Source organism: Xyrauchen texanus, chromosome 19, assembly GCF_025860055.1.
Source record: "Xyrauchen texanus isolate HMW12.3.18 chromosome 19, RBS_HiC_50CHRs, whole genome shotgun sequence".
Classification (NCBI taxonomy): domain Eukaryota; kingdom Metazoa; phylum Chordata; class Actinopteri; order Cypriniformes; family Catostomidae; genus Xyrauchen; species Xyrauchen texanus.
In genome coordinates, this window is record NC_068294.1 from 21600064 (window position 1) to 21626998 (window position 26935).

The 26935-nt window shown below is 37.9% G+C and overlaps 1 protein-coding gene across 2 annotated transcripts in view; it reads right to left on the reverse strand.

The window, feature by feature from the left end:
- Positions 1-6163: 6163 nt before the first annotated feature.
- The window catches only part of LOC127659643 (centromere protein I-like), a 31740-nt gene continuing 10968 nt past the window's right edge, over positions 6164-26935 (reverse strand). Inside the window, exons 4-21 of one of the 2 annotated variants that reach the window (XM_052149552.1) lie at positions 25788-25906; positions 25576-25683; positions 25056-25104; positions 24885-24931; positions 24659-24748; positions 24428-24559; positions 23929-24054; positions 20177-20297; positions 18951-19045; positions 18599-18716; positions 16937-17001; positions 16311-16420; positions 13937-14072; positions 12878-13002; positions 9990-10038; positions 8649-8867; positions 6808-6849; positions 6164-6660 (exon numbers count right to left, since the gene is read on the reverse strand). In XM_052149552.1, coding sequence (XP_052005512.1) covers positions 6517-6660; positions 6808-6849; positions 8649-8867; positions 9990-10038; positions 12878-13002; positions 13937-14072; positions 16311-16420; positions 16937-17001; positions 18599-18716; positions 18951-19045; positions 20177-20297; positions 23929-24054; positions 24428-24559; positions 24659-24748; positions 24885-24931; positions 25056-25104; positions 25576-25683; positions 25788-25906 — 1895 coding nt within the window. In that variant the 3' untranslated portion in view covers positions 6164-6516. The remainder of the gene's footprint in view (positions 6661-6807; positions 6850-8648; positions 8868-9989; positions 10039-12877; positions 13003-13936; positions 14073-16310; positions 16421-16936; positions 17002-18598; positions 18717-18950; positions 19046-20176; positions 20298-23928; positions 24055-24427; positions 24560-24658; positions 24749-24884; positions 24932-25055; positions 25105-25575; positions 25684-25787; positions 25907-26935) is intronic. The other variant, XM_052149551.1, reaches the window with a different exon arrangement.

The following is a 26935-nucleotide window of genomic DNA, read 5'->3' on the forward strand; positions in this document are numbered from 1 at the left end:
TCGGTTGTAACGAGTGGTTATTTCAGGCAAAGTTGCTCTTCTATCAGCTTGAATCAGTCGGCCCATTCTCCTCTGACCTTTAGCATCAACAAGGCATTTTCGCCCACAGGACTGCCGCATACTGGATGTTTTTCCCTTTTCACACCATTCTTTGTAAACCCTAGAAATGGTTGTGCGTGAAAATCCCAGTAACTGAGCAGATTGTGAAATACTCAGACCGCCCCGTCTGGCACCAACAACCATGCCACGCTCAAAATTGCTTAAATCACCTTTCTTTCCCATTCTGACATTCAGTTTGGAGTTCAGGAGATTGTCTTGACCAGGACCACACCCCTAAATGCATTGAAGCAACTGCCATGTGATTGGTTGATAAGATAATTGCATTAATGAGAAATTGAACAGGTGTTCCTAATAATCCTTTAGGTGAGTGTATATATATATATATGAGCAGATACAGTGAGAAGAGTAATGTCCCATGGCTGTAAAAACATAAGAGTCTTCATGTACTCCTGGCATCAGAGCCACTGAAGACGCAATGGACAAGATTTGTTTTAAGGAAATGTGCCCAAAAACATTCACAAATTTGTGTACGTTTGTGCAAATCATATTACAACGGACTGCTTAGTGAATGAGTGTCAATATAAAGCACGATTTTCAAAACATTTGATTCTCAAGCATGGATCAGTACCAACTGTTCGTGTTCCAGCTTTATATCCTGAAGACGGAAGTATCGCACTCTATATTTTGCGAATGCTTGCAAGTCGCCTTTCCGAATGTGCTTGTTAGCTGAACCCATGGCTAATGCAGCTAAAGTTACCATTGTCTCTGATTGTATTCATGGAGACCAGAGCTACAGTCAGGTCCATAAATATTGGGACATTGACACAATTGTAATCTTTTTGGCTCTATACACCACCACAATGGATTTGAAATTAAACGAACAAGATGTGCTTTAACTGCAGCCTTTCAGCTTTAATTTGAGGGTATTTACATCCAAATCAGGTGAACGGTGTAGGAATTACAACAGTTTGTATATGTGCCTCCCACTTTTTAAGGGACCAAAAGTAATGGGACAATTGGCTGCTCAGCTGTTCCATGGCCAGGTGTGTGTTATTCCCTCATTATCCCATTTACAAGGAGCAGATAAAAGGTCCAGAGTTCATTTCAAGTGTGCTATTTGCATTTGGAATCTGTTGCTGTCAACTCTCAATATGAGATCCAAAGAGCTGTCACTATCAGTGAAGCAAGCCATCATTAGGCTGAAAAATCAAAACAAACTCATCAGAGAGATAGCAAAAACCAAAAGACCTGGAACACCAAAAGACCCGGAAGACCACGGAAAACAACTGTGGTGGATGACCGAAGAATTCTTTCCCTGGTGAAGAATACACCCTTCACAACAGTTGGCCAGATCAAGAACACTCTCCAGGAGGTAGGTATGTGTCAAAGTCATCAATCAAGAGAATACTTCACCAGAGTGAATACAGAGGGTTCACCACAAGATGTAAACCATTGGTGAGCCTCAAAAACAGGAAGGCCAGATTAGAGTTTGCCAAACAACATCTAAAAAAGCCTTCACAGTTCTGGAACAACATCCTATGGACAGATGAGACAGAGATCAACTTGTACCAGAGTGATGGGAAGAGAAGAGTATGGAGAAGGAAAGGAACTGCTCATGATCCAAAGCATACCACCTCATCAGTGAAGCATGGTGGTGGTAGTGTCATGGCGTGGGCATGTATGACAAAAGCAGCAGGATTAATTCTGAAGTGTTTCGGGCAATATTATCTACTCATATTCAGCTAAATGTTTCAGAACTCATTGGACGGCGCTTCACAGTACAGATGGACAATGACCCGAAGCATACTGCGAAAGCAACCAAATAGTTTTTCAAGGGAAAGAAGTGGAATGTTATGCAATGGCCAAGTCAATCACCTGACCTGAATCCGATTGAGCATGCATTTCACTTGCTGAAGACAAAACTGAAGGGAAAATGCCCCAAGAACAAGCAGGAACTGAAGACAGTTGCAGTAGAGGCCTGGCAGAGCATCACCAGGGATGAAACCCAGCGTCTGGTGATGTCTATGCGTTCCAGACTTCAGGCTGTAATTGACTGCAAAGGATTTGCAACCAAGTATTAAAAAGTGAAAGTTTGATTTATGATTGCTAATCTGTCCCATTACTTTTGGTCCCTTAAAAAGTGGGAGGCACATATACAAACTGTTATAATTCCTACACCGTTCACCTGATTTGGATGTAAATACCCTCAAATTAAAGCTGAAAGGCTGCAGTTAAAGCACATCTTGTTTGTTTCATTTGAAATCCATTGTGGTGGTGAATAGAGCCAAAAAGATTAGAATTGTGTCGATGTCCCAATATTTATGGACCTGACTGTATGTTGGGGCAGGGAGCAGCAGCTCATTTGCATTTAAAGAGACACCCAAAAAGAGGCTTTTACAACTTGGTATAATAAATTATCTATAGGGTATTTTGAGCTGAAACTTTACAGACACATTCTGGGGACACCCGAGACTTATATTACATCTTGTAAAAAGGGGCATAATAGGACTCCTTTAAATACGTGCAGCGTAAAATGGAATAGGACATCCGTTTACAATCAGCGTGATGTGATGCAACGGATGCGTTCAATGTAATCAGCTTACTTGATTAAAATGGGATCTACTTGCTTTGGATGCACGTTCCCGTCCGGTGTAAGACTTAAAGGGACAGTTCAGCCAAATAGTAACATTCCTTTATTATTTACTCACCCTCATGCCATTGCAAACTCATTTGACTTACTTTCTTCTGCAGAACACAAAGATATTTTAAAGGATGTATAAAGTGGTTTTTGTTCATACACTAAGTCAATGGCTTCCAAAACATTCAAGTCCCCAAAAAGGACACAAAGTTAGCATAAAGGACATCCATATGACTCGAGCAATTTAATCCATGTCTTCTGAAGTGATGCGATGGGTTTGGGTGAGAAACGGACCTAAATTAAGAGAAAATTATAATTTATTTAAAACTTCTGCAATTAATTCAGCCCAGAATGTATTGACACTTAATGTGGAGACTCAATTCAAACTTTGCATTGTATTTGCACAGAACCAATGCCTTAAACATACCTAATCTTTTGCCATCTTGCAAGCATGGTTATTTCCTTCAGGACATGCAAATCAAGTTTAAACCATCTTGAATTATACTATGAAGAATCAGCTAAACCGGCAAACTGAGCATTAAATATGCTTATAAAAGCTTCTCTGTCACTGAATCTGTGTTGCCACAGAGCGCTCGACGAGTCTGCAATAACTCCTGACATTTCTAGATCACTTCTCTGGAGGAGAAAACAAAAAAACAAAACAAGGTAAACTTCTCCCGATACTGCTTTGTGTACAAGGTGCCGTATGAGCAAATAAATAATGCAGTCCAAAAGTACACGCTGATGATGAGGGGGAAAACAAATCACCTAAAAAATGAGTTACAATATAGTGGCACACGATGCTAAACGTTGCACCAATATGTTCCTGTCAACACATTTCAAAATGTGCCCAAGGAAGTGTCATTAGATAGCACAGGGTGATTCAAAGTAAATGTTTTGTTATAAGCAATCAGATTACACAAAATTAAGGTAGCACATTCATCACACATTCAAGGGAGGGAATGAATATTCATGAGCTCGAAGATGGAAAAAAAAGAGAGTGAGTGAGATGTTCTGTGGCAAAGGATAAGGAATAGACTTTGAATGACTGGGTGTTAGAAAGTAAATGTTACAATGAAGACAACTAGGAATGTGGATGAACGAACATGATCTGGGGATAGAAAAGGGTGTGTGTGTGTGTTGGGGGGCTGACCATGGTATAACCTTTGAATGACTAATGTGAATAACAAAGATGACGAGTTGATAGCTCTCTTGATCATTTCAGCAGGATTCGAGTCAGACATCCTCCCTCTTCCACCATTCAAATAAGCCTAGACTCTTCTATTCCCTTTTCCTCTTATTCTGAGGCTGTTCAGCTGTCGGCGTTTCAAAGAACATCAAAGGCAGAGTCTGACAAGAGCTTTTAAAGAACCTTCAACCTCATATTACACCACTGTCATGTGATTTGGAAATTCATGACTGTGCTTTGGAGACAAATGTTAAAATCAGGCACGTATTCAAAGTGTGAAGTGAGGCTCTGTTTACATCTGTAAAGAACAGGAGGAAAAGGGGACAGAATACCAATAATTGCGGAGAAGAACAGCGGACGATCACAATGAGAAACAGATCGATTTCTAACGGCCGTATGCAACGATACATTTGAAATCAGCTGATAAAGTCAGCGGTAACCAACTGACAAATCATTTAACCGTCAACTGCACGCGAGGGTAAATTCTCCCATTTCATATAGGATCGGTATCAGATTCACCAGCTTGACAGGGCAGATTATAGGGGCCGTTCACAGCAAAAATTAATAATAATTAAAAAGCTAGACGAAGCACAACGACTCTAACAGAACGCGGGTATCCCGAGACCCGTTTTTGTAAAGATGAACTTATTTTTGACTTGAAAAACGCGGCACTGCGGTCAAAGACGTCCATCTGCCACATAGAAAACCAATTTAAAACCCAGTACAGACGCAAAAACGCATTCGCTGTGAACGGACTTGCAAATGTGCCAATTATAACGGACATTACCGTCCGAATTTACCATTCGTTAAAAACATTTTACTAGTGCAACGCTGCACGTCACACTTTGCATTTATAGCAAATAAAGTCTTACCTTTCACTCTTGGAGAGAAACACCGAAAGTGAAGCACTTCAGATTTCCATTTTACGCGAACGCTCAGCTGGCAAGAACGCGACGGGATGACAGTGGAGAAGTGATGAACGGGCAGACGGTGTCGAGCGGAAAATCTCTCGTACATTAACCAGGACATCAGCCGTGAAAGGTGGATCGCGTGCGCTTGTTTGTGTAGTTTCGCGCGCTAACCGACATCATCGTTTCAAGTTGTGCACATGCCTCGATCACTGATAAAATATCAGTTGTAATCCCAGACTTGAGCGCGTAGTCTTCATTCACTTCAGACGAAGTTTGCTGGACGGCATCTTGAGGCACTAGGCATGAATGAGGAAACGCATCGATGCGCGGGATCTCCAGAGCCCGTCATAAACACGGAGATTTGTCAAGCAGATTTGAAAGCGCTCGCATGTATGAGCCAGATCATAAAATGTAAAGCCGTATGTGGGTTTGCTCACAATGGACTGATGCTGAAATTCCCTTGGACATGTACTTGGACCAAGTTACCGGAGGGATACTCGCCGTGTTTCTTTGGGGAAAACAATGGGCTTTAAGGAGTACAACGACGAGGGGGGATTTAGAGGAAAGCGGATTGTATATCCTTTGTATGCAAAAAGAATTATAACCAGTTGAGGTCTTCCAAGCAAAATCACAAGTGGCTAATTATCTGGTAAAGGGGTAGTTCACCTAAAAATTACATTCATCATTTACAGTACTACTATGACTTATGCTGAACACAGATTTTAAGAATTTCTCAGCTCTGTAGGTCCACACAATGTGAGTGAATGGTGACTAGACCTTTGAAAGTTAAAAAAACAAAACAAAAAAAAAACAGATAAAAGCAGCATAAAAGTAATCCAGACAATTCCAGGGGTTAAATAAATTTCGTCTGAAGTGATATTATAGGTGTGGGTGAGAATAAGATAAATATTTAATTCAGTTTTTACTTTAAATCTCCACTTTCATTGCTTCAGAAGACATATATTAAACCACTGGAGTCTTATGGATTACTTTTATGCTGCTTTTCAGTGATTTTTGGAGCTTCAGATTTTGGTCCCCATTAACTTGCATTGCATGGACCTACAGAGCTGAAATATTATTCTAAATGGTGAGTAAATGAGAGAATTCTAATTTTGGGGTGAACTATCCCTTTAATAGCACATTATCCACAAGAGAAACTCCCTTCTCAATATTTTTCAGGCTCTTTGTTTTAAAATTAATTGTTTTACAGTAGATATACCTAATGTCAACAAAGTCTGAACTAGCAGGCATTCATTTACAGCTAAAACAAGTCTATTTTAAAATATGAAGTCCAATGACTGTACAGATGGATCCTGCAATTAAAGATAAATGGCAAACGCCTGCAACAGAGAATTGTATTTTAGATGGCAATAAAGCATTGTAGTCATGAAGAGACTAAGATCTAACCATAATTATTTTTCATTTTTTCTGCAAGTATAAAAAAATAATGTTTTTGTTTAGTACAACAGTTTTCTGTGATAAAAAGCAAAAAATTATGCAAAACAATATACACAACACTAGACAAGACTTGAAAACAACTAAATTGTATAAGTAATAAATGCACATTTACAAAGTATATAATGAAGTATTTACAATTATACTGGTGGCTCGGCTCCTCTCTCCCTCTAACGGAATATGATGAAAAATATATACATGTCTTTTAAGAGAAATCAAAAGGCCTTTGTGGGGCCTCCTGACGCCTGGACTTCATGCCAGCATCAAGGCTGACTCGTGGGATGCTTGTCATCTTGACTACTCAAAGAGGAGCCGCCACGGCCAGTGTTGGTCTGAATAAAGTTGCTGAGGCCATCAAAGCCTTGATTAAAGAGATATTCCATATACCAGTTCCAGTATTTTCCAGCCTGTAAACATGACAAATACAGTTACTGTGTGGAAAATTGCAACAGGAAATGACTTTAAATAATAACATATCTTGACCAGAAATAAAAAGGCATGACAGACAAGCATCAAATAACTTTCAATAAAAAGGAGATTATGTATTTTAGTACCTTTATGGAACAAAGATCCACGTCCTTCCTCTCTGGCCAACACTGATAAAGAGAACACATAAATATTCATCATTTCCTCGACTTAAATCTCAGTGGAACATTGCTGAATGTTGCAGTCGGACCAAAAAAGGTACTTTTATTATTAACGATGATGAAAACACAGCTTCCATGAATAATATAATGTGATTCAGCATTAATGGATCCTCTATAAAAGATACATTACACCACGCTTATCTCCTTGTCCAATCCTAAAGATATTAACCCAAGTGGAGGCTCCAGGATCCTCATAAGAGACACAAGGCTTTTCACTTTAAGTAATATAAACATCTAATTAGCTTGCACAGCTGAAGCCCATTCCATTGCTCTGAATGAGACAGTCAAGCATCAGTTTCTGGGTTTCTGTCCAAAATGTGTCACATTGGTGAAGCGCATTTCTAAAAATATTAAATGTTGCATGTTTCCATCCACTACATAATGCTCGTTATCATGAGGGAGCCGCTACGTCACGATGGAGCAGCTGAATGACCTCTCCCTGCTTTGAGGAAAGTTTTATTTGATTGAAGATTGGAGCAAGTATCTAATTTTATTAAATGCATCCACGAGACACCGCAGAATAAGTGTAATATCTGATATAATGTGGGCTGAAACAGCTGTGATACCCACACACACACACACACAGACACAAATAAATAGTTTTATCACCTTAATGCACATTTTAACTAATGCAAAACTCTAGAAAATCCTTCACCTCCTAGCACATTAAATTTTAATATAAAATTTACTTTATATACAAATGACTGTTTTAGTACAAATAAGAATAACTATATAATCAAATATTCTGACGACACAGTAATATTGAGTCTTTTGGCGAAAGATCATGATATATCAGTGTATCATTCTGAAATTGAGAATTTTTTGCGGTGGTGTAATGTAAATCATCTCATCGTAAATGTATCAAAAACTAAAGAAATGATAATAGATCCAAAAAAATTAGGTGATTACAGCCCAGTCATCATCTATGATAATACCATCGAGCAGGTGGATACCTATAAGTATCTAGGTGTGGTTATTGATTGTTCATTTACTTGGAAAGCCCACATTGATTACGTTGCCTCCAAATTCCAACAACGCTTGTATTTTTTAAGAAAACTTCGGCTGTTTGGTGTAAATCAGAGAATTATGCAATTATTTTATTATGCAGTTTTAGGTAGCCTTTTAAATTATGGCATGCAAATTGGTATGGCAAACTTTCGGTTCAATTAAAATCACAGCTTGCACGTCTTGTGAGAATTGCAATGAAGGTTATGGGTATAAGGGAATACTCATCACTTCAATCAATTTATGAATCGTTGGTTTTAAAAAATGCACAGACAATAGTAGGTGATACCAGCCATGTTTTATTTCCAATGTATGAGTTGCTGCCATCAGGGAGACGGTATAGAGTCCCACTGTGTAAGAGTAACCGTTATAAAAAATCCTTTATTCCTCTATCAATTTACATGTTAAATAGCAAGATGCAGTAATGTAGGTCTATAGTTTGTGTGTGCATTTGTTATATGTATATATTATGCAGCCTTGAGTCCATTTGTTGTATGTATGTATGTTGTGTATTAATGCAGCTTTGAGTCAAAGACAAATTTCCTGAAAAAGGACAATAAAGTATACAAACAAACAAACAAAGCAAATTTAGAAAGTTTATTCGCATATCAAGCGTTTCCATTCAGGATTTCTTATGCACTATTTCAAATTGCGCATAAAATATTTGGACGGAAACCCACCTACTGAAATATTATTAGATCTTCGGCTTTTAAATGTCACCAGTGCGAGAATGCGTCACTCACCCTCTGATGAAATTCAATGGCGTAGCTGAAAAGCGCTGGGTGGTGGATGAGGTCGAAACGACACCAGGGTTCTGGTACTTTGCTTAGAGAAATTAGATTCTTGTCGATCTCGAGGTCTGAGCCAGGAACACACCACCAGGAATTCCACATGGAGTTCACCATGGCTTGAAGATTCCGATTAAACTCTTTGTATGCGTTTCTGCTTAGGTGAAATGTTTGCTGTAATATAAATAAAAAAATAAAAAAATTAATAAACAAATTAAAACCCACCAGATCATATTAAGACACTACATAGAATATTTGTACTTTAAAACGAATTTATACACCACAGGACCATTTAAATTCTCTCATCATTTACTCAACCTCATTCCATCCCAGATGTGTATGACTTTCTTCTGCTGAATCCAAATAAAGATTTTTAGAAGAATATTTCAGCTATGTCCATACGATGAAGGTGAAGTGGCCAGAACTTTGAAGCTCCAAAATGCCAATAAAAGCAGCATAAACTCCAGTGATTAAATCCATGTATCTGAAGCGATTTGATCCGTGTGGGTGAGAAGCAGATCAATATTGAAGTCCTTTTTTACTATAAAATCTACATTTTCACAATCTTATGTTTTTGGCAATTTGCATTTTGGCACCTACTGGTAGGGAGGAGAATTTATAGTAATTTCTAAATTTTCACAATATAGTTAAATATTTATCTGTTTCTCATCCATACCCATCATATTGCTTCAGAAGATATGGATTTAACCACTGGAGTTGTATGGATTACTTTTGTGCTGCCGTTATACGATTTTTGGATCTTCAAAGTTCTTGCCACCATTCACTTGCATTGTAAGAACCTACAGATCTGAAATATTCTAAAAATATTTATTTGATCTAGGATGGCATTATGGTGAGTAAATGATGAGAATTTTTATTTTTGGGTGAACTATTCCTTTAAATAACATCTGTTGATTGATGTGTGCGACAAGAACCACCTTGTTAGTGAACAAAACTTCAGCCCATATATTTTGCATGTCCTAATAGTGTAATGCTGTGATCAAATCATTGCAGGCAATGCATTCATTACGACGTCAGTGCCATGTTCATGTTCTGAAGCCTCCTTTTGTCTCACAGGGATTCAATCTAGAACACTCCATTCTCTCGTTTCTTCCCCAGCAGGAAAGGTGAGGAATACAGAAAAAGCCTCCAGGTGCTTCATTTTAAATTCTTAGAGCACAGCTTGAAGGTCTTTCTAATTTACCCATTATGAGTAAATTATTCAGAAACAAAACCCTTTCAAACACATCTGGCTTTTCATGACTTCAATGTGTGCTTACGACACTGTCTCATTACCTCTCTCTGCTGCTCTTGTTTCTTAGCCAAGGACAGATTCTTCCGATACCTGAGGAAACAAAAGCCTTTTTAATAATAAAGTTAACATATGCTAATCTCAACAAAAAAGAAACATCCCTTTTTCAGGACACTGTATTTAAAAGATAAATTTGTAAAAATACAAATAACTTTACAGATCTTTATTGTAAAGGGTTTAAACAATGTTTTCCATGCTTGTTCAATGCACCATAAACAATTAATGAACATGCAATTGTGGAATGGTCGTTAAGACACTAAGTGTACAGACAGTAGGCAATTAAGGTCACAGTTATAAAAAAATAGGACACTAAAGATACCTTTCTACTGACTCTGAAAAACACCAAAAGAAAGTTGCCCAGGGTCCCTGCTCATCTGCGTGAACGTGCAGACCATGTGTAACACCTGCACATGTACAGGATGGAATAAACAACTGCCCGAGTTACACCAGTGCCAATCCCTCCATCAGTGCTCAGACTGACCGCAATAGGCGGAGAGAGGCTGGACTGAGGGTTTGTAGGCCTGTTGTAAGGGAGGTCCTTACTTAACATCACCGGCAACAACGTCGTCATCTATGGGCACAAACCCACCGACGCTGGACCAGACAGGACCGACAAAAAGTACTCTTCACTGGCGAGTCACAGTTTTGTCTCACCAGGGTTGATGGTTGGGCTGGCATTTATCAAAGGAATGAGCACTACACCGAGGCCTGTACTCTTGAGCGGGATCGATTAGGAGGTGAAGTGTCTGTCATGGTCTGGGGCGGTGTGTCACAGCATCATCGAAATGAGCTTGTTGTCATTGCAGGCAATAATGTTACAGGGAAGACATCCTCCTCCCTTGTGGTACCCTTCCTGCAGGCTCATCCTGACATGACCCTCCAGCATGACAATGCCACCAGCCATACTGCTCTGCAAGTCAGGAATATCAGGGTTCTGCCATGGCCAGCGAAGAGCCTGGATCTCAATCCCATTGAGCACGTCTGGTACCAGTTGGATTGGAGGGTGAAGGCTAGGGCAATTCCCCCCAGAAATTTCCAGGAACTAGAAAGTGCTTTGGTGGAATAGTGGGGTAACATCTCACAGCAAGAACTAGCAAATCTGGTGCAGCACATGTGGAGATGCACTGCAGTGCTTAATGCAGCTGGTGGCCACATCAGATACTGAGAGTTACTTTTTTTGTTCTGGGACACATTCCATTTCTGTTAGTCACATGTCTGTGAAACTTTTTTAACAGTTTATGTCTTAGTTGTTGAATATTTTTATATTTATACAAATGTTGTACATGTACAATGTAACATGTTAAGTTTGCTGAAAATTTTCTGTTCTAAAAATAATTTCAATTGACAGGCCTGTCACGATTATTAAATAGTAGTCTGATTGAAGTTATTTGATTAAACCGCGATTATTTGTGCCCTTTCAATTTTCCACACATTTTACAGTCCAAATAAGGGACTGAATGCCTTGTTTTAGTGTAGAGAAACAGATGAAGGAACACAGAATCTCAAAAGGTTTTTCTTCATGAGAAATAAGGTCTAGTGGGTTTAGTCTGAGAGCCTTAAAAAGGAATGTGTGAAAATGAAAAATCTTGGATAGAAATATTTTTCTATTGCATCTTTAATATCATATAATATAATACCTATTCAGGATGGCTGGATTCCAACAACAGTGTAAATGCTAAATGGACCAAGACTAGAGCTGACCAAAAAGAGAAATAATTGAAGTATTTTTAAATATTTTGCATATGAAATTACTTATTATGAAAACCTGATGATCGATATGAAAAAAAGGTTTAGTACTTCTGATTTTGCAGTTTAAAATCCAGCCTTTTAACGTTTAATAATTGAACAAAGCCACATTATAATTGAAATCGAAATTGAACAATACCACATAAAAAGACATAGCCTAAAGCATTAGAGACAACTTCTTGCAGATGGTTTTACTGTGCTGACTGTTATTCACGGTTAACCACAGCAAGTTAAAATCACTCAAAAATGCACCTCTCAATTAATTAAACTCCAATTAAAACTATTAGTTTGTTACATTTTTATCATTTCAGAATAGACTTGGTGCCGAAGTACCAGCACTTCTGCAATACTTTCTAACCCCCGCCCCCAACACCCCTAATTTAGCATGCCCAATTCCCAATGTGCTCATGGTGGTGTAGTGACTCGCCTCAATCCGGGTGGAGGACAAATCTCAGTTGCCTGCTCCTCTGAGACCATCAATCCACGCATCTTATCATGTGGCTTGTTGAACACGTTACCGGAGATGTAGCGCATGTGAAGGCCCACGCTATTCTCCGCGGCATCCACGTGCCCCACCGAGAGAAAGAACCACATTATAGCGACCACAAGTAGGTTAACCTAACGTGACTCTTCCCACCCTAGCATTCGGGGGCATTGGTTGCTTAGGAAGCCTGACTGGATTCACTCAGCAAGCACTGGATTCGAACTTGCGACTCCAGGTGTGGTAACCAGCGTCTTGCTGAGCTACCCAGGTCCCCTTGCCATCCTTTCTATTAATTCTTTACAGTGGCACAGTACAAATTTGTGTAGTGAAGCAGAAGTATATGTATACTTCATTTCACTTATTGCTTACAGGAATTATACCAAGGCAATGTAATGCATCTAAAGGTTCAGGCTGATCCCATCAGATTAGCCAGCAGCACACAGGTGTCCCATTGCCATGGGAATGGCTGAAGGCGATTAAGAGTAACCCTTGCCTGGCTCACTAACCAAAAAGTACAGCAAACTGTTCCTCGAGATGTCAAACCATAGCTTGGAACATCTGAAGCAGAAAATCTCCAGTATGAGGCAGAAGACTGCAGTGATACAATAGCTAAATTAGCTTTTTATAGCTCACATATCGTACTTGTACATGATGTAGCCGAGCCGATCCACACTGATAGAGTCTTTAGCAAAAAGGGCTGGGTAGAATACGCCAGCCGGAGGCATGATGATCAGAGGCAAGCTGTACTTCACAAACATGTCACACACCTAGACATGAGAACACAGAAATGTCACTATTATCACAAAGACAATTCAATTACAGTTTTTGATTTATTATTTAAAGAGGATGTATCATGAGCAACACAAATTTTTTGATCTGTCAAGCTAAAAAGTTCATAGTACTATTAAAACCTACGGTAACTCTCAGAACTTAAAACTTTCTCCCCAGTCTACAAAGAAGCAAAAATGGCTCGTTCTGAAATCCTCTGCTTCGGATATCATAAACAGAAACCTGAGTATTAAGAAAAGGATAGATACTCACATAAGAACTCTACTCATAAGAACTAAGAGTTTGAGATAGAAATAAGAGTCTGTTTGTCTTTTACACCATGCCAGCTTCTATGACAATTTGCATTCTAAAAATTTTACAAAATCCCTTTTTAATAAAAACTCAAACTGACACTGGAATGAGTTTATTAACCTTGTACTGTTCCTGGCTGTGTGCAAGGTTTTGTCCAAAGAGATGGTTTTGTATACATCTAACCTGTCAATCTTTCTTATTTTACACTTGATGTGGGCGTTTAATAACAGCACAGTGGAAAAAACAGCCCATTTAGGCCAGGTCTTCAGCGATATATTTTAGCTTGGAAAAGAATATATTTTGTCATGTTTACACATCTCATCTACAATGGAACAGTGTTTTCCTCCACCAAAATGGAGCATTCGGAATACGTTCTCCATTACTGCAAAATTTGCAAATCAATGACGCTAGGTAACTGAAAAACATACAAAGCAAAGAAAATGGCCATAAAAAGATTAATATTATAGGTGGACCTCAAGGAACACGATACAATTATTATTTTATAGAATGGTTATCCACAGCACACACAATTTCTTAGTGAAGCTCAGGCAGGAACTTTAGAAGATGTAATTTTGCCAAGAAGTGTTTTCGGTTAATTAATTTATTCATTACGGAGTGTACCGTCTCATAGAAGGCAAGTGTCTGGTTGAGGAGCAGAACATGGCAGTTCTCCAGACGAAGTCCCTCAGAAGCCAGCAGTCCCACAAAGCGTATCAGCTCCATGACTGAGTCCATGAAACCAGATAAGGTCATAGTCCTAAGAGGAGAAACACAAATGTATTCACTCACATGTTTTGAAAACTTACACATAATAACATTAGTTTTCCATGTAGACTGCATTATATTTCTCACCAAAGAGAACAATAAAAACCAGTTTTAAATTACACCTACTATACACCAGATGTGCCACTTTGCTACACTTGGCACTCACACAATTCTTGCAGCACTGAGACCCAAAGCAAAAAGGGAATAATGAGTGTATCGCAATGATGCATGGCACACCGGCAGTCAAATACAGTTTTGCCCTTGTTCATAATTTCTCCTTCAGCTGTGCATCTAAGCAATGTAAAAAATAATAACCAAATCAGCAGAGAGGTTGAAGCAATATATGGTAGGCAAGGGAAAAAACCCACTGCACTTCATTACACTGTAGGCAAGGGGGAAAAACCCACTGCACTTCATTACACATCATTAGACAGAGCACTTTGAGGGAAAACGAGGTTCAGATGGAGCCTGACCACAGAAGTTAATTGATCTTTTTTAAATGTAAAATATAAAGAAACCCACTGTGGTAAACCTCAGGCAAGGCTTTTAGAGTACAATCACTTAAGTGTGGTTGCATTTCTTTGGATTATTTCTGTAATATTTCTTCCAAACCATGAGTTTTTGACAGTGATTCAAAACTCGAAAGGCACTCTGTAAAGTTTAAGTCACATTAAAAGACAACAGCATCTGCTACTCATTCTTCAACTTCTGATAAACAACTTATTTACAAGTGAAAGATAATTCAGTTGGAAATAATGTAGAAAGGGACTTGATTTTTATCCGTAAGGATTTCAGTCAGACTGTAAAAAGTTAAACATATTTGGCTTTGATATGGTTGGTTAATATTATTTTTTCCTCACCCAAATTGCCTTCAGAGGTGGGGACAAAATAAATAACTCTTTAGAATAACTGAGGAATCATTCACAATCGGACAAGGGACATTAAGTAAAGTGTAATTAGATTTTTATATTATCTTTAAAAGGTACAAATCATAATTTTTTGGTTTATGTTGCACTGACACCTAGTGTTGTAGATGCAGCATCAGGAAAGAGTCTTTTGTTACTGTTGCCATTGTAAAAATGCCCCAAAATAGGTGTGCCAAGCGTCCAACCATGATTAATTTACTGCGCATGCAACTGTGTCAGAAAATTGGGGACAGGCCTGTTATTAAATAATCATCTGATCGCAGTTATTTGATCCAACTGTGATTATTTGAGATGACAGCAATAATTGTGCACTTTAAATTTCAATCATATTTCAATGTCCAAATAAGAGAATTTTTAAGCAAATATATAAATGCCGTGAACGGCGTGTTTGTGTGTTATTCAGTTGAACTCCGAGATGCACTGAGCCGTAATGCAGATGTGGACCGGAAGAGTGCGGGAAACGTTCATACACATGCAACAGAAGCTCATGCCAAACTCCTGCAAAAATATAAACTATAATTAGACGATCATGTAATGCCAAATGTTCCTGGTCAAAGAGTAATATATATATAATCACACACATGCAGTGATAATGACACGCAGTGACACAGAGGACGAGACGTACGCTTTGTGTAGTTATAAAATGCTAAAACTAAATCTCAAAGGTTTTGCTTCATGAGAAATATAAGGACTAGAGGGTTTTATCAAAGAGCATTAAAATGACATGTGGAAGTGAAGAAAATAGGACAGATATATTTTACAATTGCATAATACTGTATAATATTATACATACACACATGTAATTTTTTTAAATTAGTTCCAAAATTGTATTTGACCCCCAAAAGACATTTTAAATATTTATAAATTTTGATATTGAAAACATTATTTTTCATGTCAATACAGTTTTAAAGCCTTAAAAGGAAATCTTATATCCCAATTTAATTAATTTAAAATGTTGAAGTAAAATATAAAAAAATTACTTGTACAAACCACACACGAAATGACAATTAATCGTTATAGTCACAATTATTTGATTAACAATTAATCATCAGCCAGATTTCACAATTGTAACAGCCCTAATGGAGAATGAGAAATATTTGTTCGATCATGTGATCTTATGTAGGCATTTATGACACGACTAAGTAAATTAACAGAGCTTTTATTAGGCTACTGATATAAGTCTTTATCTCTTGAGAGCAGACATGTTTTTCAAACATTTTTCAAAAGTACTATTCATTTCTTTGTGAAAAACTTTAATGAGGGAAAAATTACAGTACACCTTTAAAAGATTTTGGGATACTCACATGGTGCTGTTGCTGTTGAGGCTGATGTCCAAGCCACCCTGCACTGCACTGACTGAATACCATGTTAGCAACTTTACCAGCATGCTGTTCAGACACTCAATGACACTACACTGTGAAGAGGATAATGTAGAATGGCACAATTATATAACATTTTACATTACATTTATGCATTTGGCAGACGCTTTTATCCAAAGCGACTTACAGTGCACTTATTACAGGGACAATCCCCCTGGAGCAACCTGGAGTTAAGTGCCTTGCTCAAAGACACAATGGTGGTGGCTGTGGGGCTTGAACCACTGTCCTTCTGATTATCAGATTACAAGTTATGTGATTAGACCACTACACTACCACCACTCCATTTTTATATTATTAATTATATAAATATAATTAATAATATAAAAACCTGCTTTTAACCACTGTGAGCATACTCAAAACAGCACTCAAACAACATCAGATGAAGTATAAATATGCTGTGGCCTTATGTGGAATGATTAATTCACTTATGTCAGAATTGTTTAAGCAATCTGGCTCACACACTAATGCTCAGCTTGGGTCTGACACAATCACGATGGACATGAGAAGGGAGGGGGGAGCAAATGAAAAGGAAATTAAAAATGCATACAAACCTTGAAAAACACAGTGGAGGTAAAATAGAGCTGCTTCAATGGCTCAAAAAGAAGCTTTTTCATGTCTGTACACAAAGGAAAAAATTAGGTTTGAAGAAATGTGCAAGAGCATTTTTGTTCTCATACTTATTTTAAATGTTTAGGGCAATTTTGATGCCGTTTTCACAGAGCAGTCATTTATTACTGACCCTGGTATAAGTTTATTTTTTTGTAAAGGACAAATAACATTGCATTACCTGCATTAAAGGGATAGTTCACCCAAAATTCTCTCATCATTTACACACATTCATGCCATCCCAGATGTGTATGACTTACTTTCTTCTGCAGAACACAAAGATTTTTAAAAGAATGTTTGAGCTCTGTAGGTCCACAAAATGCAAGTCCACCGTGACCAAATTTTTTAAGCTCCAAAAAGAGATTTCTCCTTGGAGATCATGATTTCAAGCTCGATTACACTTCCCAGCACCAACTAGCACTCTGCACATCCGTCAAGACCAAGGAAGTGTATTCGAGCTTGAAATCATGATTTCCAAGGAGACTGTTGATGTCAAGATTTATAGTAAAGAAAAAAGTTATATTTTGATCTGATCTCATCCAAAACTGTTTGAATCACTTCTGAAGACATGGATTAAACCACTAAAGTTTTATGGATTACTTTTATGCTGCCTTTATGTGCTTTTGGAGTTTAAAACTTCTGGCCACCATTCACTTGTGGATGGTGGCCTACCGAGAGGAGACCTACCGAGCTGATATTCCAAAAATCTTCTTTGTGTTCTTCAGAAGAAAGTCAAACAGTGAGTCAAATCCTGGATGGCATTAAAGTAAATGTTGAGAGAATTTTTTAATTTTGGATGAACCATCCCTTTTAACCACAAAATCTACAGGAAAAAAATGAAAGGTGATAGCTAGTTGATTATTTTTTTTTAACCAAATTATGTACATGATCGCATATACCAATGTCTGATGAGAAAAGCCCCCAAATAAAGATGATTCAAAAGACATTATATTACTGTGAAAGAGGAGTAAAGTATTGAATATACATTAGTCAAAGTGCATGGTTCCCGTCTTTTGTGACAAAAGTATTTCCATGACTTTAAGGGATCTGAGATTACTGATCCATATTTAAAATAATTTTGATTCAGAGTGATTGCCAGTGATTCATTTAGACCGATTTATGAACCGTTTTGAATAACTATTAGAAATGATCAGACTCGAACGATTTGCAAACAAATTGGACATCACTTTGACTTACAAGCAGATTTAACTCTACACAAGAGCAATATCAAGCTCATGAAATATTATGCAGAGAAAAATATGTATTTGCAATAGAAATATTCATGATTTTGCCAAGCCTGGATTATTTTTTTTTTATTTCCTGATTTGGGAACCCTGAAATGCATTTAGAAATCAATATAATATTAGGAAAATTGAATTAAAATATAAATGCAACTTTAATATGTTCTTTTTAAATGATTAAGTAACATTGAAACAGTGGAAACTGACAGCCCTAATAATAAACAATTAAAAGGGAAAAGGCTTATTGTGCTATTGTATAGCTAACAGCAATTGTTTCCAACCAGCATCTGCAAAAAGTTACAAGGAAAAAAGTGCTCTGCTCTCATATTACTCAGAGCCTGGAGCTGAGGAAAAACGGAAACTTACAGAAGCTGGGCATCAACGGGATGTCACTAAGAATATCCAGGATCTGCGGCCGGAGAAGACAGCCATCCCACACACTCAAGAACTTATAAAGAAAACTCTCTATGCTGGAGAATCCCTCCTGAGAACAACACAGAGACAATTCCTGTCAATATGCCAACTGGAGGATTTCACAAGAAGGGCAAACAGAAGCAATTTTTCAGGAGCACACAAGAGGAATGAAGCAAGAATTGATAGATGCGCTGCACTTGGCTTCATAGAATAAACTGCCAAATGTTGGATATTGAAGATCCAACCCTTGATGCTATCAATGCTAATTTCCTAAAGGGTAATATGAGTCTTCTTTAGCTCTTACCTGCAGGAACTGCTGTGAGGAGAGGATGGTGCTCAGGAAGCGACAGGCTTCGGAAGTGTTGTCAGAACTCCCATCCAAAGGACACAGTAAAAACTCTGCCCACAACACAGGAGAATAAACTGTGAAAAATAGCTAATGCAGGTGGACAGGGGAACATATAGGCTGACTGATAAGGTGCAGTATTATGGCATGCAGGGTTTCCACACTTTATGACTAATACATTTCCGTGATATTATTGGTTTGTTTGTGATTTCTCATAAGGATTTTAAAAGTAACTTTGATTCAGATTGATTGGCTATTGAATCATTAAGATCCAACTGTGATCTGTTTGACAACTTCACTGAAAAGAACCAACTCAATAGAATGGCTTTCAATGAGAATGGATAGCTGATTAAATAATTACAGCAAAGCATAATAAAAAAATTAAATGTGTAATATTATATATGTGTGTGTGTGTGATACATACATATACACACACACACACACAGGCGGCCAAAAGTTTGGAATAATGTACAGAGTAAGAGATGCCTCACATTTCCTCAGCTGACAGCTTCACTGAATTCTACCCATTCAACACCAGTTTCATGTACAACAGTAAAGAAAAGACTCAGTTGTGCAGGCCTTATGCAAATAATTGCAAAGAAAAACTTTCGAAACAGAAAAACAAAAAGAAAAGGTTAGAGTGGGCAAAGAAACAGACATTGGACAACAGATAATTGGAAAAGAGTGTTATGGATCTTAAACCCATTGAGCATTTGTGGGATCAGCTAGACTGTAAGGAGCTTGAGAAGTGCCCAACAAGACAGCCACATCTATGGCAAGTGCTACAGGAAGCGCTTGAGTATCTGGACAAACTGACAGCTAGAATGCCATGGATCTGCAAAGCTGTCATTGCTGCACATGTAGGATTTTTTGATGAGAACTCTTTGTAGTTTAAGTTCTGAATTTATTTAAATTTTTTTCAAATTGTAATAGTAATTTTTCATGTTATTAATGTCCTGACTATACATTGTGATAGGTTCAATGTCACTTCGGTGAATAAAAGTACCAACTTCTTTCCACAAGCAAAATCTGTACATTATTACAAACTTTTGGCCACAAGTGTATATATTTTGAATGTATATTTTAAAAAATTAATACAAGAAAACAAAATCTAAAAAGAAAATTATCTTATATTTTTACACTGTAACACAAACCCTTTATCCAAAACTGTATGGGAAACTTACCCTCTTGCAATGAGTGTCCAAGCCAAAAGTTGAGGCGTAGGAAGGCAGATTCATCCTGTACACAGTCCAGGTAGTGCAGAGCCAGAGCTGATCCCAGCAGAGAACCCATCTGGGCAGGCAGCTGAAAAGGAGTTAAGGCGTTAAGCACCGAAATGCAATGCAACTTGCATCCACACAGAATACAGACACTTTATCTTAACCAAGAGCTGTCAAAACAATTTGAGACAAACCAATTCAGTCCTTCTTTTGTTACCCTTTGAGACCTGTGCTAAATTTGACAGCTTACAAACACTTGAGATAAAATGCACAATTAAACCATTCTACATTCTCTCTAATGATCAGATACTCTTCAAAACACTGTACTCTGTCACTCTACAAACAGCTGCTTCTAAATATGGGATTTTTGCAAATAAATAAAGTGGCAGATTGACAATGGATGTGGCTGAGTCTTTCTGTAATTAACGAGCAAATGTATCATTCATTTGAGAAACAACTGGTTTTAATGCTGGGCGAGCCACAGCAGGAACATCAATGATCCTTCCCCGTGGCCACGATTTCTTTTTTCCACATGACTGACTCCACTGCTCAATGCATACTCTATCCTTCCCTCCTGCAGGACCTTAAATAACCCAAAATATATATAGGAACAAATTGATGGGAATAGATGCTCTGCATTCTGAATGGCAAATTTTGTGTAGCATGAAGCATAAATTACCTTTAAAAGAGATTTACTAATGTTTAAATCAGTTCAGTGGATCTGTCAAAGATTGCAAGGGGCTTGTTGATATTGAAAACATTTTATGAGTTGTCAATTGAGAGAGTGCTGTAGCATATTGTCTAGTACTCAAAGGGATAAACACGTTGATGAATTTTGCACAGCTTTGACATTTTTGGAAAAGATCTATAAATGAAAACACTCCCTAATCTATTTAAATCAGTGTAAAGTTCAGTTGCTCTGAAAGATTATACAGAAATATAATAAACAACCAAAACGATGTGGCCCACTCCACAATACACTCATTAATCTTGTAAAGGTTTAGCTCCACCAAGTGGCCACACCAGAGAAGTGCAGACCCCGCTTTAATTCAAGGAATTATTAGCAATGATGGAACATGGAGTTTTGTGACTAATTTAACATCTGTTGGAAATTACTTTTTTTTAGCAGATAAACACATTTACAATACTTTTCCAAAACAACTGACCTAAAATCTTGATGACTCACCTTGCTTGCATGCATGCAGGTATGTTTACAAATTTGTATCCAATGCAAATGCTCTCTAGAATTTCAATCTGCCAACTTGCAATGGCAAGCAGCAAATCATGTTTTGAGTGTCTTCAGTTTTGCTACTTTATCATTACGTGGCTGTAATTTACACAATGTTTTCATTGCTTTTAATCCATAATACAAGCTTTGAACAACTAAAGGCTATGAGCTATGTATGCGCCGATGTATCGGCCGCTGGTATTTATTGGCCAATTATTGACCAAATTAAAAGCATCAGCAATTAAGTTTTAAGATGATATGCTGATACGAAAAATTATGGTTTATGTTATGGATAATCCACGGCTGTGTGTGTGTTAAACTATTTTAAAATGCATGACGTGGAGGCAAAGCAGTTGTATTCACAGCCTTTGCTCAATACTTTGTTGAAGCACCTTTGGCACCAATTACAGCCTCAAGTCTTTTTGTGTATGATGCCACAAGCTTGGCACACCTATTTTTGGGCAGTTTCTCCAATTCTTCATTGCAGGAACTCTCAAGCTCCATGAGGTTGTATGGGGAGCATCAGTTCCACAGCCATTTTCAGATCTCTCCAGAGATGTTCAAATCGGGTTCAAGTCTGGCCTCTGGCTGGGCCACTCAAGACATTCACAGAGTTGTCCCGTAGCCACTCCTTTGTTATCTTGGCTGTGTGCTTAGGGTCGTTGTCCTGTTGGAAGATGAACCTTTGCCCCAGTCTGAGGGTCCTGAGTGCTCTGGAGCAGGTTTTCATCAAGGATGTCTCTGTACATTGCTGCATTCATCTTTCCCTCAATCCTGACTAGTCTCCCAGTTCCTGCAGCTGAAAAACATCCCCACAGCATGATGCTGCCGCCACCATGCTTCACTGTAGGGATGTATTGGGCAGGTGATGAGCGGTGTCTGGTTTCCTCCAGACATGACGCTTGCCATTCAGGCTAAAGAGTTCAACATTTGTTTCATCAGACCAGAGAATTTTGTTTCTCATAGTCTGAGAGTCCTTCAGCTGCCTTTTGGCAAACTCCAGGCAGGCTGTCATGTGCCTTTTACTGAGGAGTGGCTTCGGTCTGGCCACTCTACTATATAGGCCTGATTGGTGGAGTGCTGCAGAGATGGTTGTTCTTCTGGAAGTTTCTCCTCTCTCCACAGAGAAATGCTGGAGCTCTGTCAGAGTGACCATCGTGTTCTTGGTCACTTCCCTGACTAAGGCTCTTCTCCCCCGATCACTCAGTTTTGCCGGGCGGCCAGCTCTAGGTGGTCCAAACTTCTCCTGGTGGTTCCAAACTTCTTCCATTTACGGATGATAGAGGCCACTGGGACCTTCAATGCTGCAGACATTTTCCATTACCCTTCCCCAGATCTGTGCCTCGATACAATCCTGTCTCAGAGGTCTACAGAAAATTCCTTGAACTTCATGGTTTGGTTTGTGCTCTGACATGCACTGTTAACTGTGGGACCTTATATAGACAGGTGTGTGCCTTTCCAAATCATGTCCAATCAACTGAATTTACCACAGGTGGACTCCAATAAAGTTGTAGAAACATCTCAAGGATGATCAGTTGAAACAGGATGTACCTGAGCTCAATTTTGAGTGTCATGGAAAAGGCTGTGAATACTTATGTACATGTGATTTTTTATTTGTAATAAATTTCCAAAGATTTCAAACAAACTTCTTTCACGTTGTTATTATGGGGTTATTATTATGTTTGTACAATTTTAAAGAAAATAATGAATTTAATCAATTTTGGAATAAGGCTGTTTACAACAAAATGTGGAAAAAGGGAAGCTCTATGAATACTTTCCAGATGCACTGTAAATTCTGAAGATATGGATTTAACCACTGGAGTCTTATGGATTACTTATGCTGACCTACGTGATTCTTGGAGCTTCAAAATTTTGGCACCCATTCACTTGGATTGTATGGACCAAAAAAGCTGAAAATTTCTACTAAAAATATTTGTGTTCACGAGAAAGGTGAGTAAATGATGAACAAATTAACTATTCTATCAAACAGATCCAGTCCATGTTAAAAAATAAAAATAAAAAAATATATTTTTACGACAATAAAAAAAAAAGCTTTACCCCTTTGAAAACGTAAAAAAAAATATATTTCTGAGTAAAACAGCAATCTGATGACAAAACTAATATCAGTAATGGCCAAAAGTTTTTGTTAAACTCGATATTGGCCAAAATATTTAATGTCAGTGCACCCCTAATATTTGCAGGACAAGCCCTTTGATATGTTCTGCTCCAACACCTGTTTCAATAGTAAACACATTAACACAGAAAAAAGCTTTTAATGTGGTTAAGAAACAAAGCTTTGAGCTGCTAACTGCCAGACCATAAATGATAAGCCACGGTGCTCATGTGGAACACACAATTTCAAATTCAGCCTGCATCATGTTCTTAATTTTAACCTGACTTCAATGTCCAACACACCACTGATCTAAAGTTCTTACTTCAGCTCTACAGAGGACAGTGTTGTAAGTGTGAAAGATGCTACGTGTATTACCTCTATATTGTGAATGTTCTCCAGTAGCTGTTTGAAGGAATAGAGCTCCTGCAAACTGAACACTTTCCGTTTGGTGTTGCTGTCGAACACTGAACTCAGGGGAGGTATTTCCAGGTGATGCAGTTTCTATGAAAATCACAGAGTAGGAAGAAACACCAATGTATTAGATTTGGGTTAATGATAAAAGACTGGACAGGGTTCCCACACTGTTTGACCAACAAATTGACATTACTTTTAAAGTGTTCATCCTTACTCGACAATGAGTTTAGTACAATTTATAGAGATTGTACTCACAATTAACAATTTCTGGCTGATATTTTATAATATTTTAGAGCGGACCATAACAAGAAAAAAAAAATTTATAGTCTCTATAGACATTTCTATGACTATCCTTTCAATGATGTTTCCAGGCATGGATATCACAATTACACTGCAGACCATAATATTATTGAGAGGTCAGTTGTCTGTAAAGCTCTATATTACACTGATGATATCATACTCGCTTTCTGGATGATAGTTTCTCTTTCACTTCCAAACTCAGGCTCTGGTCAACCATCACTGCACCCTTGTTTTTCCTCTGTACAGCACTAAGAGACACCTTCCAGGTGGAATTGTGATTCTTGAAGCCAGTCTAAAAAAAATAAAAAAGAATCCAGTCTGTTGAAAAACACAAAACACCTGGCAGTGAATTGTGTCCTGTTGGCAAAAACAGCAGCAAATACACTTTTACCTTCACTCTCGATGGAAGAGAGAGCGTCACCAAATCTGGGCGGAACACTTTGTAGAGTGCTAGAAGTTGAGTGAGGAAAGGTTGTCTGCCCTAATAAGTGATTGATAGAAAAAAAAGATAATCCATCATAAATGCAAAGCAGTCACAGTCTACAATGTAAGTGGTTTAACAACTTTCTGAATCTGTATCCAGTCTATATACATAATATTACATTTAGGATCTTTACCATTTTGGCCTGCAAATCCAGCAGTTTCCTCACTCTATATGGGTGGACTGTCGAGGACCATAATAAAACTAAAATGAGTTATGTGCTGTTTGCATACTGATGTAATATGACAAAATGTATATTCAGAATTCACATAACACACAATTTAAGGCACTTATGTCAGGAACTCACCATGTTCTCTCATGGTTAAAAGGTACAACAAGTGGCAGATATAAGGGCACTGAAATGAAAAATAATTAGCTTATTAAATCACTAAAGAACTCATTGTTATGAATTATAAAATGCACATAGGCTGGAGGATTAAAAGGTGAAGTGTGTAATATCTTTGACCAACCAATGGCATACAAAGGGAGTGGTCTGGAAAAACGTTTGAAAACCATCATTATTGTTATTGTTCTGTTAGGTGCCTAAAGTCAAACATAGTCATGCCCAAAAATAAGACCATCGGTTGAGCCGATGTTGCATTGTTAGGCTAGTTGGGATGCTCAAACAAACAGATATTGTTTGAGCAATGTTTTGATAGTCACACTGTTGACATTTTTGGGGAAATTAACTAACCAAAGGATTGCTTATAGTCATCTATAAGATCTATAAGATTATATAACTATAAGAAATATCTCTGCTTATAGTAATAAAATAATCATTTGCACATGTGAATAACACTGGAAAAGCAAGCATAAAAAGAACTAACCAGATTTTCTTCAGTCACAAAGCTGAAAATAAAGCCATAAATGGACCTCAAGTTGTCTTTGCAGTCAATCAGGTCAAAAACAGTAAGTACCCAGCGGACAAACAGAACCTTCAAAGAAAAAGTTATGAGACTCAACTATATGTTGAATTTTAATGTACAAGTCTAAATAACAGCCATTTCACCAATGACCAGACACAACAAACATCTCTTACCTGTGCATTCATTGGCATTTTCCCTACACAGAGCCATGACACTCCTCTCACAATAGCCTCCTGTGGCACAGCCGTAGCAGGAATGAGAAATTTAAGCACCCGGGTACAGTTTGCAGTTCCTGTTGGATAAATTGAATCAAACATCAATGTGATGAAGTAATGCAGACCACACACAGGGCAATATAGGCGGCTGCATATATGAAAAAAAAACACCTAACCCTAAAAAAATTCTAACAAAAGGTTTCTCATCTGTTTTTTGTTGTATTAGGTGTCTTAAATAACATACTAAAAGTTTACCAAAGTTTGACTACTAGAAAGGTGTAATTTTCAAGATGACGTCCAAGATGGGCAGGAATGCCCTTAAAATATCCTAACTCCATTATTTGACCTAGCCAAGTAATATTGGTGTCTAACCCAATGTTTTCTGGGTCTATGAATCCATTGGACTTGTCTAAATTGCACTGACATGATTACAAACTTATGGAATACATGATTTTGTGAGATTATTGTAAGGTTTTATCTTTGTTTGGGGTGAACCAGAGATGTAAAAGATTTAGCCTGTCATGTAACTCCTACTCAGTACGTGTTTTTGGACACATACCCTTTTTTTGCTAAAACACCAGACTTGGCATTCAATGTAAAAGTTATTGCACTCAAAAGTAACTTAAATTGGATTTGTATAACTCAGAATTAGCCCGAACAGAGGCCTGTGTGTGAACCCCCTAAAATGGTCACTCATTTCAATTTGAATAAGGTAATACATATGTAATGCATCCTCTATAGATGTTTTTGAGTATAAAGGGGGCAATATACTAAACCCAACAGAACAAAATTCACAATTTTCAGCAATTGACATTGTTGAATTAGCTTGAGGAAAAAGTACACACCAAATGCAATTTTGACCATGAGTCATGTTGTTGTAAACCAAGAAACTTGCCCCATTTGCTGTAAAAACTTAAGAGATGGCTCTGATGTGGTTGAGGTTCATCAGAAGGGAGCTGATGGAATCAACAATGCAAGTGTACAAAGAGGTGACGACGTACACATTTCCGCTGGTGAAATAGTACACTCAAAATGTAGACAGAAGTACATAAATAAAAAAGACATTAAAATCCAACAAGAGAATAAAGCTGAGCCACCAAAAAGAA